Source organism: Nyctereutes procyonoides, unplaced genomic scaffold (assembly GCF_905146905.1).
Source record: "Nyctereutes procyonoides isolate TBG_1078 unplaced genomic scaffold, NYPRO_anot_genome, whole genome shotgun sequence".
In the NCBI taxonomy this organism is placed as follows: domain Eukaryota; kingdom Metazoa; phylum Chordata; class Mammalia; order Carnivora; family Canidae; genus Nyctereutes; species Nyctereutes procyonoides.
The window spans coordinates 17,635,030-17,652,365 of record NW_026575117.1 but is presented as its reverse complement, the minus strand read 5'-3'; the positions used below and the strand labels follow the sequence as shown (position 1 = coordinate 17,652,365).

The 17,336-nt window shown below is 37.3% G+C and overlaps 1 protein-coding gene and 1 pseudogene across 1 annotated transcript; both read right to left on the bottom strand.

Annotated features, from left to right (window-relative positions):
* Positions 1-1,845: 1,845 nt before the first annotated feature.
* On the bottom strand, positions 1,846-2,681 carry LOC129515212 (developmental pluripotency-associated protein 4-like; annotated as a pseudogene).
* Positions 2,682-9,801: 7,120 nt separating this feature from the next.
* LOC129515267 (eukaryotic translation initiation factor 2 subunit 3, X-linked-like) lies at positions 9,802-11,278 on the bottom strand. Its single transcript, XM_055334064.1, is given in 3 exon segments — positions 9,802-10,289; positions 10,291-10,688; positions 10,691-11,278. Coding segments are annotated over 3 exon segments (1,323 nt in total). The 5' UTR covers positions 11,265-11,278; the 3' UTR covers positions 9,802-9,938.
* Positions 11,279-17,336: the final 6,058 nt, after the last annotated feature.

The following is a 17,336-nucleotide window of genomic DNA, read 5'->3' as shown; positions in this document are numbered from 1 at the left end:
CTCAAGTGTCTGACACATGGCAGCAGCAAATGTATTTCCTTCCATCGGTACACCAAACCAGTGAAAATACTACCAGTTCCACTGCTACCTTGTGCCAGAGTCTGTGTTCCACCCATCATCAGAGAACAAATTCTCGTGCCAAATGGAAACAAATCATTCAGCTGTATAATCCTATCTTAGTATTTGCTTTCTTAGACCACACATGGCAATAACTGGTTGCCACCAGGTTGGGTGTTTTGGGAAGGGAACTATGTGATGGAGATTAACATCCACGGTATATTAGTGAGTGCTCCTGGGAGAATAAAGAGCAAGAGTGAAGAGGGAGAAACCAATCTGCAGTCTCAACCATGTTTCCAAGTGATGCTCTAGAGAGCTTTGGAGCCCTGGTGGCCTTGCAAGTTGTCTCAAGTTGAAGTAGCAGGCTTTATACCACAGTTACCCTGGGAATGTGTATAGCAAGAAATAAACTATGCACAAAAAAAATCAGAATAGATCATGAATAACCCTTTCCTTTTTTAAAATCAATTTTTTGGGACTCTTGGGCTCAGCGGTTGAGCGTCTATCTTCGGTTCAGGGCATGATCCCGGAGTCCCAGGATCAAGTCCCGCTTCGGGCTCCCTGCATGGAGCCTGCTCCTCCTTCTACCTTTGTCTTTGCCTCTCTCTCTGTGTCTCTCATGAACAAACAAATAAAATCTTTACAAGATTCAATTTTCTGGGGAAACTTTCAGTAAATATTGAAGATGACCAATGACTGCTGACAAAATTTTCTTCTGATATAACTACTGAGTCATATTTTGCATATGTATAAGATCAATATCTGGTCTTTCCAGTCATTTCTATTGATGCTCAAACTGTTTTTATTTTTCCAGAATAAAACAATGTTGGAAACTGCCATAACAACACAAGTGAAAAAAAAAAACATTATATACAATAAATGTTTAGCTTTTTAAAAAATATTACTCATACTTCATTTGAGTGGTTTTAAAAAGAATCATGCCAAAGAAAATCATGATTTTTGGCTTAATCCTGAGTTAAGAATTTTTCAAAAAAAAAAAAAAAATTTCCCACAATGCATATGGCCTCCTATATATAATAGATGATTTTATATACAATTTAAAATCCAATACATTATGAATTTATGATTCAGAAGTACCCTTAAATATTTTAAATATTTTTAAGCAGTAGAAACACACATGATAGTTACAAGTGAAAATAATACCTGTAAAGTGGTCTATATTATTATCCCAGAGACACACCATAGAGGTCTCAGATTATTAAGAAAACATCAAAAAATATTTTGTATATTAAGAGTATTTTGGGGGAGTGGGGAAAAAAGCTTTCCCTTTGGTTTTTTAAAATACTCAACAGCCTGAATTCACGAACCTGAGAAGGTAGCAGTCTCTGGAGGAGCTAGAATTGCAGAGAAATCCAGCGTGGAAGCACACATGTGCCTTCCACTCCACTCCCCACCCCAAACCCTTCGCCAGGTGAGGCTCAGGTTCCCACTTTAAAAGAAGTTAAGGCCACTTCTATTTCAGAAGGGTAAACGTTTGGTAGTATGAATGACTTTTTCTTCTTATTAAGTAGAATGGATGGTAATTTCTGAAATGCTCTTCCAATTTAAAACCTAAGATCCCCTGTATCCCAACCCATGAAGCCACAGGCCCCTGTGGAGGTTGGAGGGTGACGTGCAATGCACTAGGCTGTGTCCCTGTAAGCAGGAAGCATAGAGGGTGTGAGTAGCCTGCAGTCCGGCCATCAGTGTCACCATGGAGTTGATTGTAGTTCTCTTTGTGCCATTGATTATAATCACAGCTGTGTCCCTTTTCCGGCTATTGAAAGCTCATTGGAGGCTTCTCATTAACACCTTATTCCTGCGAACACATTTGGGGCACAGCATATTGTCCTCCAGCTGTGGGGGTGGAAAGTTACTAGTGGGGAGTAAGAAGAGGGTGCATACTCTCCCCCGCTTTTCAGGCATCCAGCCTTGTCTTGCACGAAATTGCAGGTGCACCCACCCTTCTGTGTCTGCAGGCATACCTCTCCCATGGACCACACACCACTTGACACCGTGGGCCTTCTGTGGCGATGCCCATCTTCCCAGCCCCGGCTGCAATTCTGGACCAGGAAGCAAACAGGACATCTGGGGCCAAAGCTGTCACAACAACAGTATTGACCCCTCCAGGAGAGCATCAGAACCCTTAGAGGGGGGCAGCCACTTCAGGAGAGTAGGTTCCATCAGGAGGTATCTTTTTTCCAGGACTTTCCAGAGACATTTCCCTTTTGTCCATCATCAATCTTCTTTGTGTCTGTGTGAGGATCTTGACCTCTTCTGCGGTGACAGGAATGTTCTTCTTTTGATCTGGGTAAGCATATTCACAGATTCACTTACATACCAGACACCAAATGCATTGGCCCCTTGATCTTATACTTCCCAGCCTCCAGAACTCTGAGAAATAAATGTATAAATAAATATATAGAGAGACATACGTCTAATTTCTGGCCTTTGGTGCTCACCTTGAATTCTTGGCACTAGGCCTGCAGGATGTTTCGGTGAAGCAAGTTGGCTGGTGGCAGTTTCAAAGGTAATGGAGGAACTGGGATTTTCTTCCGAATTCTTACTCTTGTACTCTTGCCTTGTGCCGTCTTTTCTGAACAGGAAGTTTCGCCTTCTTTCATAGATCTTTTCCGTTTGGTTCCACTTGCTGAGGTTCCTGGTGACTTTGGTTGACCAGAGCCTGCTGTTTCTCTTTGGTTTCTTCTGATACAGGTTGGGATTGGCCAGCCAGATAGTCTTCCCCTGACTTCCTGGAGCTCTGAAGATTTTCTTCCCCCATTCCTTTGTTCTCCCTCAAACTGTTTCTTAAATTAGCCAGGGGGAGCTGCTTTAATTGCTTCCTCTGCCTCTTTGTTATGACCTCTATAATGTTTGATTACTTTCTTGCTTTTCAGCACAAGATGTTGCAGATTTATTTGACAGATTTTCCATTCAGACCTGGAATCAGTCAGTTTCCTGAGGAGGAAAATAAAGCTCAGAGACTAGAATTGGGGCCCCAGAGGTGGTCATTGCTACTGGTTTGTCTCTGCTTCTGGAACTTTTCACTGGACAGGTATTTATATAATATGCATTTTTAAAAAGATAAATAAATGTAGGTGTCTTAGTCAGCCCAGACTACTATAACAAATACCACAGACTTGATGGCTTAAGCAAAAACATGTATTTCTCAGAGTCCTGGGGGCTGGGAAGTATAAGAACAAGGTGCCAATGGATTTGGTGTCTGGTAAGAGCCTGCCTCCTGGCTTGTAGAGAGCTACTGTCTCACTGTGTCCTCACATGGAAGAGAAAGAGATCATTTCTCTCCTGTCTCTTCTTATGAGGGCTCCACTCTGATGATCTAATCACCTCTCAAAGTTCCACCTCCAATTACCATCACATTGGGGATTAGGGCTTCAATATATGAATTTTGGAGGGAAATATTAGTGCATAACAATGAGAATATAATTTTTTTTAGGGAAAATCATGAATCCATAATAAAATCTCCATTTCAAATGTATGATTACTATGTATTACTTTACTTGGTTTTATACTTTTCTCATATTTTGATACTAAAAATCTTGGTGACAGGATGGGTACATAAATTCTTATTTGATTTATCCTATACTATAAACATTGTGATTTCAAAATAGTAATACCAATGTTATCATTATCATTAACAATAAGGCTACTGAATGCAGCTTATGATTTATTTGTGGCAATTTTTTTTATCCCTAACATATATCTCACTCTTGATGGACAGTACAAGTATTGCACTTTAAAGTCACTTGAAATAATTCTTCTCTGTGTGTTTGTCAAGAATTTGATATACAATTAGATCCTTTTTCCCCAATTTATTACTTTTACAAAATGCTTAGCTTTGTATTTCAGAAAATTATGTTTTCTTTTTATTACATAAGACATTTACAGGGTTCCAGGGTAAACATATATATAGACATCCCATTTCCATTCCTATTTCTTTCCTCATAGTACCATTTTTTTAAAAGATTTTATTTATTTATTCATGAGAGACACAGAGAGAGAGAGAGGTAGAGAGAGAGAGAGAGAGAGAGAGAGGCAGAGACAGGAGAAGCAGATTCCATGCAGGGAGCCCAATGTGGGACTCGATCTTGGATCCTGGGATCATGCTCTGAGCTGAAGGCAGATGCTCAACTGCTGAGCCACCCAGCGTCCCCCTCATAAAACAGTTTTTGTTTTATCTTTCCATCGTGTCAGTAACAAGTCTTTACATAAGTAAATTTATATTTGTTTTCCTTATCTGAAAGCATTTCTTTAAAATTGAAAATTAGAAGGACTTTCAAATAGTCATCTTGTTGGTTTTATGGCCTGGTTCTGTAGTTACACAGCTGTATCAGATAGAAGCTTACTTCATCTTGTCCTAGTGTAGACTCAGAGACTACTACTTCTAACTAGAGAAAGCAAAGATTATAAATCTTCAAGGAAACATGTGGGATATTATAATAAAAATAGAATATCCATTCATATTTGTAGAGTGCTTTCAGTTTATATGGTAATTTCACCTTGAATTTATTTATTTATTTATTTATTTATTTATTTATTTATTGAAGTATAATTAACATAAGGTATTATATTTGATTAGAATATAATGATTCAACACTTCTACATGACATAACAATTCTCTACTGTGAATTTGTTAATTTTTCACAAAAACCTTATTTTGGGGTTTTTAAAAGAGATTTTATTTATTTATGTATTTGAGAGAGAGCAAGAGAGACAGAGATAGTGAGAGAAAGCAAGAGCAGGGAGTAGAGAGAAAAGCAGGCTGCATGCTGAGCAGGGGGCTGGATTTGGGGCTTCTTCCCAAGAGCCAGAAATCATGATCTGTGCCAAAGGAAGACTGACTGAGCCATCCAGATACCCCAAGAACCTTATTTTTCACCTCTGTTTTACAAATTGGAAACTGAGGCATGAGGACAAAAGCCCTTAGCCCAAGGCCTTGCTGAGTTCTCACAGCTAAATACTGACAGGTAACAGTCCACGTTATGATGACACTGACTCTCAAATTCAAATACACTTGTGGTTTTTTTTTTTAAGATTTTATTAATTTATTCACGAGAAACACACACACACACACAGAGAGATTAAGAGAGAGAGAGAGATAGAGAGAGAGAGAGAGGCAGAGACACAGGCAGAGGGAGAAGCAGGCTCCATGCAGGGAGCCCAACATGGGACTCGATCCCGGGTCTCCAGGATCACACCCTGGGGTGAAGGCAGGCGCTAAACCGCTGAGCCACCCGAGCTGCCCAACACTTGTGTTTTGATCTATGTCTTCTGTAGTCATCATAAATTACTCCAATTAACTTTTAGAAGTAGCCTTTATTCCCTTTTTGTAGGTTCACAATTCAAAATAACATTAAATACAGTCTCTGAAAAGTTCTGTATTCTTGAAATTAACTTAATGGTGTATTTCTTAATGTTTCCTGATTTTACTAGACCACAGAATATCTCCCAACCTCAGTGAGCCTGAAAAGGTGTCAAAGCCATAAGACTTGTTACTGCCACAAGTGTGGGTTAATCCACTTAATGACAGGTTCAATCAGCAGTTGGTTTCTTGACATAAACCATGCTCCAGGATTATGTTTGGTTTTGATAAACATCTATAGCTTGTCAGAGCCAAAGTTTGAAGATCATCTGTTTTATAATTTGATTCAGTTAATCTTTTAGTAACTTGACAATCAGGTGATAATTTTTAAAAATAAACACTTATTGGTAATATTTCTCTCTCTTTTGTAAAAGATTTTATTTATTTATTCACGAGAGACACAGAGAGAGAGAGAGAGAGGCAGAGACACAGACATAGGGAGAATCAGGCTCCTTGCAGGGAGCCCAATGTGGGACTCCATCCCAGGACCCCGGGATCATCACCTGAGCCAAAGGCAGTTGCTCAACCACTGAGCCATGCAGGCAACCCAGGTAATATTTTTCTCTTAAGGAAATTCATCCATATTTAGTTAACACAAGAACAGGAGAATCTGCAGGAGCCAGCAGTGTTTCTGTGTATTCCTAGCAACAAGAAACCATGACAGAGCAAGGCCTAAAACCAGAGCCTTCTGCATTTTCTCATCTGTGATGACGTACATTGATGTTAGACATTAATGAGTCTCAAGACATAAAGAAGAAGTATTTACCACTGGAAAATATGTTCTACACTAAAACAGAGGTAAGAATAAAGGCAAACAGTGTAAGATGTGGAGCTATGAAGGCTTGAGTTTTCTGGAACTTTTTGTACAAAGTAATAAAAAAATAAACACTACAGTTACTTGAGGTAGCTTATATGATATTCTGTGTTGCCTCCATTTTTCATTATTTTACTATGATTTTTTTTTCAAGTCAGCTGATCTATTTAAAAAAAACAGAAAATACTATTTTCAAGTAAAAGGTGGCCCTTTTTCTTTTTTTTTTCTTTTTTTTTTTTTTTAATTTACGATAGTCATACAGAGAAAGAGAGAGGCAGAGACACAGGCAGAGGGAGAAGCAGGCTCCATGCACCGGGAGCCTGACGTGGGATTCGATCCCGGGTCTCCAGGATCGCGCCCTGGGCCAAAGGCAGGCGCCAAACCGCTGCGCCACCCAGGGATCCCTAGGTGGCCCTTTTTCAGTTGGATTTTTCTTTACTCTTAATTTCTGAAAATTTCCCTTGAGAATGTAAACTTTTTTAAAAGTATAGTTATATATAAAGGTAGAGAAAAATCCCTGGGAATTTATATGATCCTCTGGGGGTAAATTGAAAACACTGTTTTCTTGGATAAGTTCTTCAAAAACAGTGAGCAGTTAATTGCAGGGTGGATTTTTCCTAAGGTAATTTTAATTCACTCATTCACCCAAGGACCACAAAATTACTATTTATTAATTACTCTGGATTCTGATAGGCTCTGTGGGATATAAAATCCAGATGTGGAGAATTCAAGGTTCATGCTTGCTGTTATTATGGAGTAGCAATCTAGCAGGATTACAACGTATATGACTGCAGTGAGATAAATATTAATAGGGGCATCTAGGTGGCTCGGTCAGTTAAGCATCTGATGATTTTGGCTTAGGCCATTATCTCAGGGTCATTGAGCCTTGGGTCAGGCCCTGTGCCAAGCATGGAGCCTGTTTAAGATTCTGTCTCCCTCTGCCCCTCTCCACCATTCTTTTCCTCTCTCTCTCTAAAAAAGATTCTTATTAATAAAAGGGGACCTATAAAGTAATTCATTATGATAAAACACTGAAAACTGAGTGAATTTTAGAAAACTATAAGTATTTTGAATATATATATAAATTAAGGCTGGAGAAGTATAGAAAAGTTTTTGTGGTGATGATATTTGAGCAATGAACAAATAAAAACCTTGGGTAGTTGGAAAAGAACAGTGAACATTTTCCATAAAGGAAGACAGTGTTAGCAGAGGCCAGGGGAAAATAACCCCCACCCCGGTTGGTTCCAGAGATGAATAGAATTGACTGTAGGGCACAAAAGTACGTTGGGAGAAACTGTAGAATTTGACTGTAGGGCGCAAAAGTACGTTGGGAGAAACTGTTATCAATTATTGATGCACCGAAGACACAATTTCATCTGTATAGTAGCATCATTTTCAGAATGTTTAAACTGAATCTAGTCCTTTGAAAAATCCAAATAGTAGAACATTCTGGAAAACAACTGGTCTGGACCTTAAAAAACTCTCAATGTCATGAACAACAAAAATGTCTAGGGAACTATTTTGGATTAAAGAGTTATGACAATTAACTACAACGTTACAACTGATTGTAAACCTCGAGAGGAAAAATAAATGACAAATAAGCATTGATAACTGGGAAAATTTGAAACTAGACAGTATATTAGATAATGACATTATTTTAGTGTTATAATTCCAGAGTGAAATAATTGTATTGTTATATAGGAGAAGGCCTTTGTTCTTACGAGATCTGCACTAAAGTGTTTAGGTATGAAATGTTATGATAACTGCAAGTAATTCTCAGGTGGTCCAGCATACACACACACACACACACACACACACACACACACACACACCCCGATATCATAAGAGAAACAAATACAGCAAAAAGTTAGCATTGAGGAATCCAGACAAAGGGCATATGAGAGTTTCTTTTACTGTTTTTACTTTTCTATAGATTTCAAAATTTTCAAAATAAAAAGAAGGAAAATAAAATTTCTGTTAACATTTGAGGTTCACATATTTCTGTTTTACAACTTCTTTTAATTACTTGATACATATCAAATAGCTGTTGTAAATAGCCTCATGGTTATATCATTCTGAGTTTGTGGTGAATGTTTCTTTGGAAATGTTTGCTTTATAATCATCGTTAAGAAATTCATTAATGTAATGTGATCTCATTATAGAAAATAACTGCTATAGGTAACCATGTGCCAATATGTTTTTAATGATTTATTTATTTATTTTAGAGACAGAGAGGCAGAGAGAGAGAGAATAGGGGCAGAGGGAGAAGGATAAGGAAAGGGAGAGAATCTCAAGCAGAGTCCTTGCTGAGCAAAGAGCCCAACATGGGGCTTGATCTCAAGACCCTGAGATCATGACCTGAGCCGAAATCAAGAGTTGGATGCTTAACCAACTGAGTCAACCAGGAGCTCCAATATTTTTTTTTCCTTGAGTGATAGTCTCACATAGCATAAGTAGTCTTTTAAGATGGTTCTAACCTTTATCACCATTTTAAAAATTTTTCTTGTAAATACTTCACTTTTATTTTTTAAGCATTCATGAAATAGTGCAAGTTACTTTGTTATGAAATATATAATTCAGGGGTGCCAGAGTGGATCAGTGGTTGAGCATCTCCCTTTGGCTCAGGTTGTGATCCCAGGATCCTGGGATTGAGTACCACATTGGACTCCCCGTGGGGATCCTGCCTCTGCCTGTGTCTCTGCCTCTCTCTCTCTGTCATGAATAAATAAATAAAATCTTAAAAAGGAAATACATAATTCAATACATATTTATTACACAGATTTTCTTTGATTTACCATAAGATTACACCTCAATAAACCCATTGTAAGTTGAAAATGCATTTAATATACCCAATCTACTGAACATCATAGCTTAGCCTAACTTAAACAAGCCCAGACACTTCCATTAGTTTATAGTGGGCAAGACCAACTAACACAAAAACTTATTTTATTTTATTTTATTTTATTTTATTTTATTATTTTATTTTATTTTATTTATTTTATTTTATTTTTATTTTTTTTTTTTAAAGTAATAAGGAAAACTTTATTTGAAACAGGTTGAGTGTGGTACATATATGCCTTAGCAAAGGCTGGTTTTAACAGGTGTGTCATTTCAAACATGAAGTGATGTATAAATTTGACACCATTTAGCAATAATCAGTTTCTGCTAAAATGTTGGATTGAACCCATTAATATGCCAATTTGACAACTATTGTAGATTCTATTATTTTGAAGTTAAATCTTCATAGCAAGGAGATGAGAATAACCTTACAGCTTCTACTAAGGTAATGAACTGTGAAATATATTCCCCAGTATTGCTTTGAAATTATACCCCCAGGTTGTTTTTTTTTTAACAATGTTTTTTTTTTAATTTTTATTTATTTATGATAGTCACAGAGAGAGAGAGGCAGAGACACAGGCAGAGGGAGAAGCAGGCTCCATGCACCGGAAGCCCGATGTGGGATTCGATCCCGGGTCTCCAAGATCGCGCCCTGGGCCAAAGGCAGGCGCCAAACCGCTGCGCCACCCAGGGATCCCTATACCCCCAGGTTGTTAACAGAAACTATAACTTCATCCAGACGTATTATGTAAATAATATTCTTCAATCATCTTCAACTGTTGGCTTAATAGTTACTCCTCTTCTTATTTGACCCCAACCAATTAAACGCCAGTGTTTCTCAACTCTTCAGCTAAGGGCAATTTTTTCTCCCACTTCTGTGCACACAGGATTAGTGAGAACTATTTTACCCAAATCAGCCTTGACTGCACTAACTGTTGACAGGGAACCAATGTTCACCATAAGCACTTCATTTTTAGAGAGCTTTTGGACCTTTGCTGCTTTTTTGTTGCCTTCTTTGCATACACCTAGAAGCCATCTAAGTAGGAAATAGGATATTTCCAATTCTGTGAGGATCTCTGGTAAAGCTCCAACTGCACCAAGCACCTGTCCTACCATTCTGTCAGCCCGGCACAAGGTGGGGTCAATTTGTGTTCCAACTCCAATAAGACCCCCTGGAGCAGCATACCGAAGATCATTTTTGTTCTGCAAAAAGTGATACAATTTTGGAAAAGATTGGTTTACACATGAGCTTTCCATCACTATCTTTGGAAACAATACCAGGTCTGACTTCTATTTCTTGGCCCACCTTTAATACTCCCTTTAAAATACTGCCACCAGCTATACCACCTTTAAGGTCATCAACCTCACACCCAGGTTTGTTGACATCAAAAGACCTAATAACAATAGGGCGGGGTTCTGAAGTAAAGTCTCTTAGAGGTACTGGAATTTTCTTTACAATATACTCACAGACAACTTCAATATTATATTTCAGCTGAGCAGAAATTGGAATAATAGGTGCTCCTTCTGCTACTGTACCTTGTACAAATGCAAGTATCTGTTCATACTGTTCTTTAGCCTGACTCTCTTTTACCAAATAATTTTATTTTGCAGAATCAAAATATGTTTCAGTTTCATTATTTCAATGGCAGCCAGATGTTCAGAAGTCTGAGGTTGAGGACAGGATTCATTGCCAGCTATCAGTAGAAGAGCTGCATCCATTACTGCTGCACCATTCAGCATAGTAGCCATCAAAATATCATGGCAAGGACAGTCAACAAAGGAAACATGTCTGACTAGTTTGAAGTTCCCTTTAGTCCCTGGAATATCTGTAGGAAACTCATCAGGTGTACTACTTCCACAGGATCTATAGCATTCTGGCCGAGGACAACTTGCATCATCAAGTTTATAAATCTTGGCATTAGCATATCCAAGCTTAATTGTAATATTTCTTTCCAGTTCATTTTTGAATCTGACAGTGTGAACTCCAGATATAGCTTTTACAACTGTAGATTTTCCATGAGCGACATGACCAATTGTACCTATGTTAATTGTGGCTTGTCTGCTGATAACTTCCTGAGACAGTGGGGTCAAGTTGGTAACATCCAAGGTGGCGAGATCCTGGCGGGAAAGATGTGGCTGTCCGAGAGTCACTCCAACCTCACCCCCCGCCATCTTGCTGCAAGAGGAAGGAACCACAAAAACTATTTTAAAATAATGTGTTGAATATCCCATTTAATTGATTGAATCCTGTACTGAAAGTGAAAAACAGAATTGTATGGGTGCAGACTGGTTGTAAGTGTATTGTTTGTTGACCCTCGTGATTGTGTAGCTGAGAGGGGTTGGTGCTGCTGCCCAGCATCAAGAGAGAGTATCTACCACATATTATGAGCCTGGGAAAAGATCAAAATTCTAAATTTTTTTTTTTTTTTTTTTTTTTTTATAACATGATTTTTTTCTAATTTTTTGTTTTTATTTATTTATGATAGGCACATAGTGAGAGAGAGAGAGAGGCAGAGACATAGGCAGAGGGTGAAGCAGGCTCCATGCACCGGGAGCCCGACGTGGGATTCGATCCTGCGTCTCCAGGATCGCGCCCTGGGCCAAAGGCAGGCGCTAAACCGCTGCGCCACCCAGGGATCCCCAAAATTCTAAATTTTAAGTATGGTTTCTACTGAACGCATATCACCTTTGTACCATTATTAAGTAGAAAACCATGGTAAGTCAGGGACGGTCTGTGTATGTGTTAATATGCCTCTAACTTGGCCAGGGGCAATCCTTGCCCTCAAGGAATATATGATGACCAGTTTACTCCAGAAAATGTTGGATAATCATGGGATGATGATTTTCATCTTCCTTAGGAGTGATGAAAAAGGTGATTTTTTTTTAACAATAGTTAAGATTTGGAGAAAGATACTTCAATAAATTGCACTGAAACTGAAGATTTGGGTTGTTCCCAAGGAATTATGGCTTCCAGAAACTCCCAGCTATGGATAATTCTCCTTATTTAGAGTTGTACTAAGTGCTTTCCCCTTAAATTATTCTGTCAAAAGTTTTGGCCATTGCAGTTCTTTGGTAACCTGCTCTCTGCCTGGCATCTGAAAGGAGTCGCTTTTTATATGCTTTCCATCTACTAAGATGATTAATACCAGCTCAAAATGCTAGTAGTTATTTTTCTTAAAGGAGTTTGTGGGTGTGTGCTGACTCATTCAACCCTCTCACATCCTGTCTGCACCGTGATCTTAAGCATGTATTTTCAACAAGACTGGTCAGGTCAGTGCCAGGCTATAACCGTGAAACAAAACCAAGTTAATGTTTCATGAGCCAAAAAGTTGGCTGTGGAACTGCCACACTCCAAATAACATATCTACCATTTTGTTTGAGAGTTACTAGTTTACTTCATCTGGTTTTACCATCTATGGTAAGGTAGTTAGAAATAATAGAAAATTCATCTCACTATTCAACAGGGTCCAAATAATGCAGCCCCCAAGTTAAAGCAAAATTGACATTATTGTAAATTGAAATCATGGTCCACATTACAGTATAAACCTGTATAACCAAGGAGGAATTGATTTCTTTAAAATATTCAGAACCCTGATCTTCCCTAAAGTATGACACAGAAAATACAAAACAAGCCCCTGTAACAAAAACCACAATTATGAGGAAAGGTTTCATAGACATGATGGGATTTCAGAAGCTAATAGGGGATCAAGTGTTCTGTTTACTGTGGAGTGTGGGGTTGACTCCAGACATGACCACGCTATGGAGTATTCCAAAGCCAGAATTGTAGTAAGTGTATCGGGTGTTTTTAGATGGAATATCACACACTAAAGAAGAGAATAGACATGGAGGATTAAGAAAGGCAAGATCTATGGGTTTAGAAGAATGATTTTAATCTACACAATATTATTAAAAATTACTAAAGAATTTAATCAGAAAGAAGATAGTGAAAGGGATTATAAGGGAAAGGAAGGGAACTGTGTGGAAAAAATTAAAGAGGGAGACAAACCATGAGAGACTCCTAACTCTGGGAAACAAATAAAGGGTCACAGAAGGGGATGTGGGCAGGGAGATGGGGTAACTGGGTGATGGGCACTGTGGAGGGGACTTGATGGGATGAGCACTGGGTGTTATACTATATGTTGGCAAATTGAACTTAAATAAAAACAAATGTAAAAAAAAAGAAAGATGATGGGGAAATCAGTTTGAATAATTAAAAGTGATTATTTCCAACTCACTTTCCATACTTATCGGAAATTTCTATTGAAAGTCCTATATGGGGGAGCCTGGCTGGTTCAGTTGGTATAGCATGCAACTCTTGATGTTGAGGTAATGAGTTCAAGCCCCATATTGGGTACAGCTATTACTTAAAAATAAAATGTCAAAAAAAATTTTAGAAAGAAAGTCCTATATACATGTATTGAAAAAGTCTAAAAATCAATGATGCCTTCATTTCAATGATAGAATTAGAAAAAAAAATCCAACAAATTAAATCCAAAGAATGTAAGAGGAAGAAAATGATAGAATAGCAGAAAGAAATTAATTGAATAGAAAAAACACACAAGGGATTAATGAAGTCTAAGTCACTATATTAAAAAGATTAATAAAATTGTTAAACCCTTAGCAAATATTATATGTAATAGTGAAAGATTAAAAACTTCTCCATTTACATCAGGAATAAGGCTAGCATGTTGCTGTCACTACTTTATTTTCTAGTATACCAGTAACAGAAATTAAAATTTAAGAACAAGATACTACTTAAATGTGTATAAAAATACAAATACCTAACTCTAAATATGTGCAAGAACTGTACGTAGAAAATTATAAAATATCTTTTGGAATTAAATGAAACCTAAACAATATTACATGAATTGTAAGATTCAGTTTTGTAAAGAAGGAAATGTTAAGAAAATTTATTAATGCTATTCAGTCTAAATCCCAATGGATTTTTGTTTTTTGGGTTTGGTTTGTTAACTTGTGCACATGTATGTACGTATAAATTAAAAAGCAGTTTGTATCTCAAGGTTGGGAGTTAATTTTTCTTACAAGTCTCACATATTTTTCCTAGTATCTTGAAAAATTCATAAACCCCAACCATTGTGCCTACAGCACCTAATAGGTAAAATGGCCACTTTATGTATCCCCAGGCTCATGGTATTCTCACTAGAATATCACTGTGTGCTTCTGCTTCTATGACTCATGAGCTATTTACTTCTCTTTAAATTAAAAAATATATATATGCATGTGTTGTTGGGTTTTTTTTGCTTTAAAATGTACATAGGTACATGGTCGAAAATTGTGCTTATTAATTCTCTGAAACCATGAAGTTAAAATAAACACATGATATTTTAGCTGAAATTTGTCTTTAGATATTTAGCATATATATATATATATATAGCATATATGCTATATATATATATATATTCTATTATATTCTCTTCATTGGTTACTGCAACAGAGAAACCTGTTTGAAAAATATGGCTTCTACCCACATTCAAAAAAGCAAACCATGAGTTTACTGATTTTTCACTGTACTTGTCTACCCTCTAGTGGATGAATTGTAAAGTCAAAAAAAAAATCCACAGGCAAGAATCATATGATTCAATTTTGAGAAATTTATTATTATTTTTTTTAAGTTTAGCCTGCCTCCTGTGTAACATATTACTAAATTTAGAAATCTACTTCATGTCAATAGCATAGACATTAGCATATACCTGTTCAGTGTTGCAAAGTGTGTAAGATTTTTAACCTAAAACTAGGCTAAAAGACTAATATCAGAATGATTTATACATTGATAAAAATAACTAAAATAACAATAGCAATAAATAAAAAAATAACTATAGATGAAATTGATTGAGCACTTACTGTGCTAAGTTGTTTTTACACGTCATCTTTTATCTACACAGCAGTTCCAGAAGCGGGTCACCATTTTGCACTCAGGCTTAGTGTGCTTAAGCAACATGATGAAGGTCAAATATAAATATTAATAATCGATAATATTTTAAAAGCAATTTTTAAGTACCAGAAGCTCTGTTAAGCACTTTGTATGTCTGTGTTTGGGTTTAGAGTAAGAAATGGAAACTACTCTGAGACTTAAAGTGGAAGTAGGTTGAGACAGGTAATGAGGTCCCTACAATCAGAGGAAGGACTGGAGGAGTAGGTTTTTGGGCGAACCTTCTGGATGGTTGTCAAAGCAATACAAAACTGATTCACTAGGAAGTTCCACCTCTGTGGTTGTCACTGTTGTAATGCCTCAAGTCTCACAACACTGAAAAATGTAGAAACTGGACTCATTTTCTGCAGCAGAAAAACCTCCTCTTCATAATTCTTGCTGCCAGCAGAGACAGCTAGATGCTGAAAAATCATGCCTCTTGTTCACATTCAACTACTGCCTCTGGTCGCCATAACATAATTCACATCCAGGGGTCTTGTTCCCAAGGGGTCAGAGAAATGTACTGTTTATCTTCCCAGATGCAGTGGACCAGGAAGAAACATGGAGAAGGATGAAGATAGACACTGGGGACAACTGACCACCTCAGGCACAACATGCTATCTTACTTAGTCCCCACAGAGATATGTATCTCTATATATTTGCAAAGCAAGTTGAAAATACTGGGCTTTGTTCTCACCTAAGAGTGTATTAGGATCACTCAAAGATTTTTTTAAGAACTCATAACCTAATGCCTCATTCCTGGCATTTGAGATTTAGTGCATCTGAATGGATAGAGTGGAGCTCAGAAATGCATATTTTGAAAATTCTTTGGCATGATTCTAATGCTCACCCTAGTTGTGACTTAGCCTAAAATGGACAGTGCTGTGATCTTTTTATAAGAAAGCTGACAGAAGACAGTTATGATGACAAGTAGAATAAGATTATATCATGAGTTAGTAATGTCAGTTTCCTGGATTAGAAATAGTTCATTTGAATTTTAGGGGTTGGGGAGTTAAAAATGTTGGAATCACGAATGTAATATTCTTAGGGAAATTCTTGCCTTTTTGAAAGGCACCTGACATTTGTAAAACGGGAGTACCTGTAAAAGAGCTAAAGTGCCTCCAAGTGGCCAATGTCTAAATTACATTTTGGTGAAAATAAGATCTACGTTTAAAAAATGAGCAGAGTTCTAGAAAAGAATGTTTTGGAGTCTAGTATTTTTTTTTAATTGAACATATTCAGAACTGCAGTTTGAAAAGGAGATATGGATGCAATGAGGTGTGTCTTTTATATGAAAATTCTTGTAAAAATTGGTGGTGAATTATTTTCTTACTTAAACCTCAGCTGTGGTAGGGATATATATAGCTTAGAAATTCCACATTTTACTTTTAATTAGGTTTTCTTGTTAGAAACTGGACTAATCTCCTTAGACTCACTTTCCACTGAAATTCACAAGGATAATACCTTAGAGACACTGAAAGATAATTACACATTTTAAGGGTCTTTATTTGTTTATAATGAAGATTATTTATTACTTTATCCAATAAATATTACTTCAGCAGGTATTTTGTGCCATATTTGCTTTGGGCATTGGGATCACAGTGGTCAACTAGATAAAAAAAGATCTCTGACTTCAGGGATGTGTGTGGGATGTATGTGGAGTGTGTGTGCAGAAAGACAAATGATACCTAAGTCGCATCCAGCTTAACTTTCTATCATCCCTTAATAATAAACACAATCAATACAGACCATTTGAAGTGCTCAGAACGAAACTTGGAAGTGTGATAGAATCTGGTGGGAGTGCTGGCAACTTTAGATAGGATTAGCAGGGATGGGTTATTTGAGTTACTGTTTGAGTGAAGATATGAAAGAAGAAAGGTGAGCTCTATGGAAAATAGAGAAAGAACAATCCAGGGAGAGGAAAGAGCATGAGGAGAAGAACTGGGCATATTTACAGAAAGAGGACGGAAACCAGAAAAGCCAACACATGTGAGAAATGGGGCAAATGGATCAAGACAAGGTAGACACGAACCAGATCTTGTCTATTGTTTATTGGGAAGCCATTGAATGATTTTGAGCAGTGGAGTGTAGACTTTGAGTCAACCAGATTTACATGTTTAAAAAGTTACTGCTGTGGGGGGTATTGAATGGAAAGGGGCAGGAGACTAAACAAAGAGTTCAGTTAGGAAGTTATTGCAATTGACCCGGTAGGAGAAGATGCTAGCTTGAACTAAAATGGTAAAAATGGAGCTGGAGTGAAGTGGACAGATTCAAGATAAATATTTGAGGGAAAAATTGACAGGTCTCGTTAATGA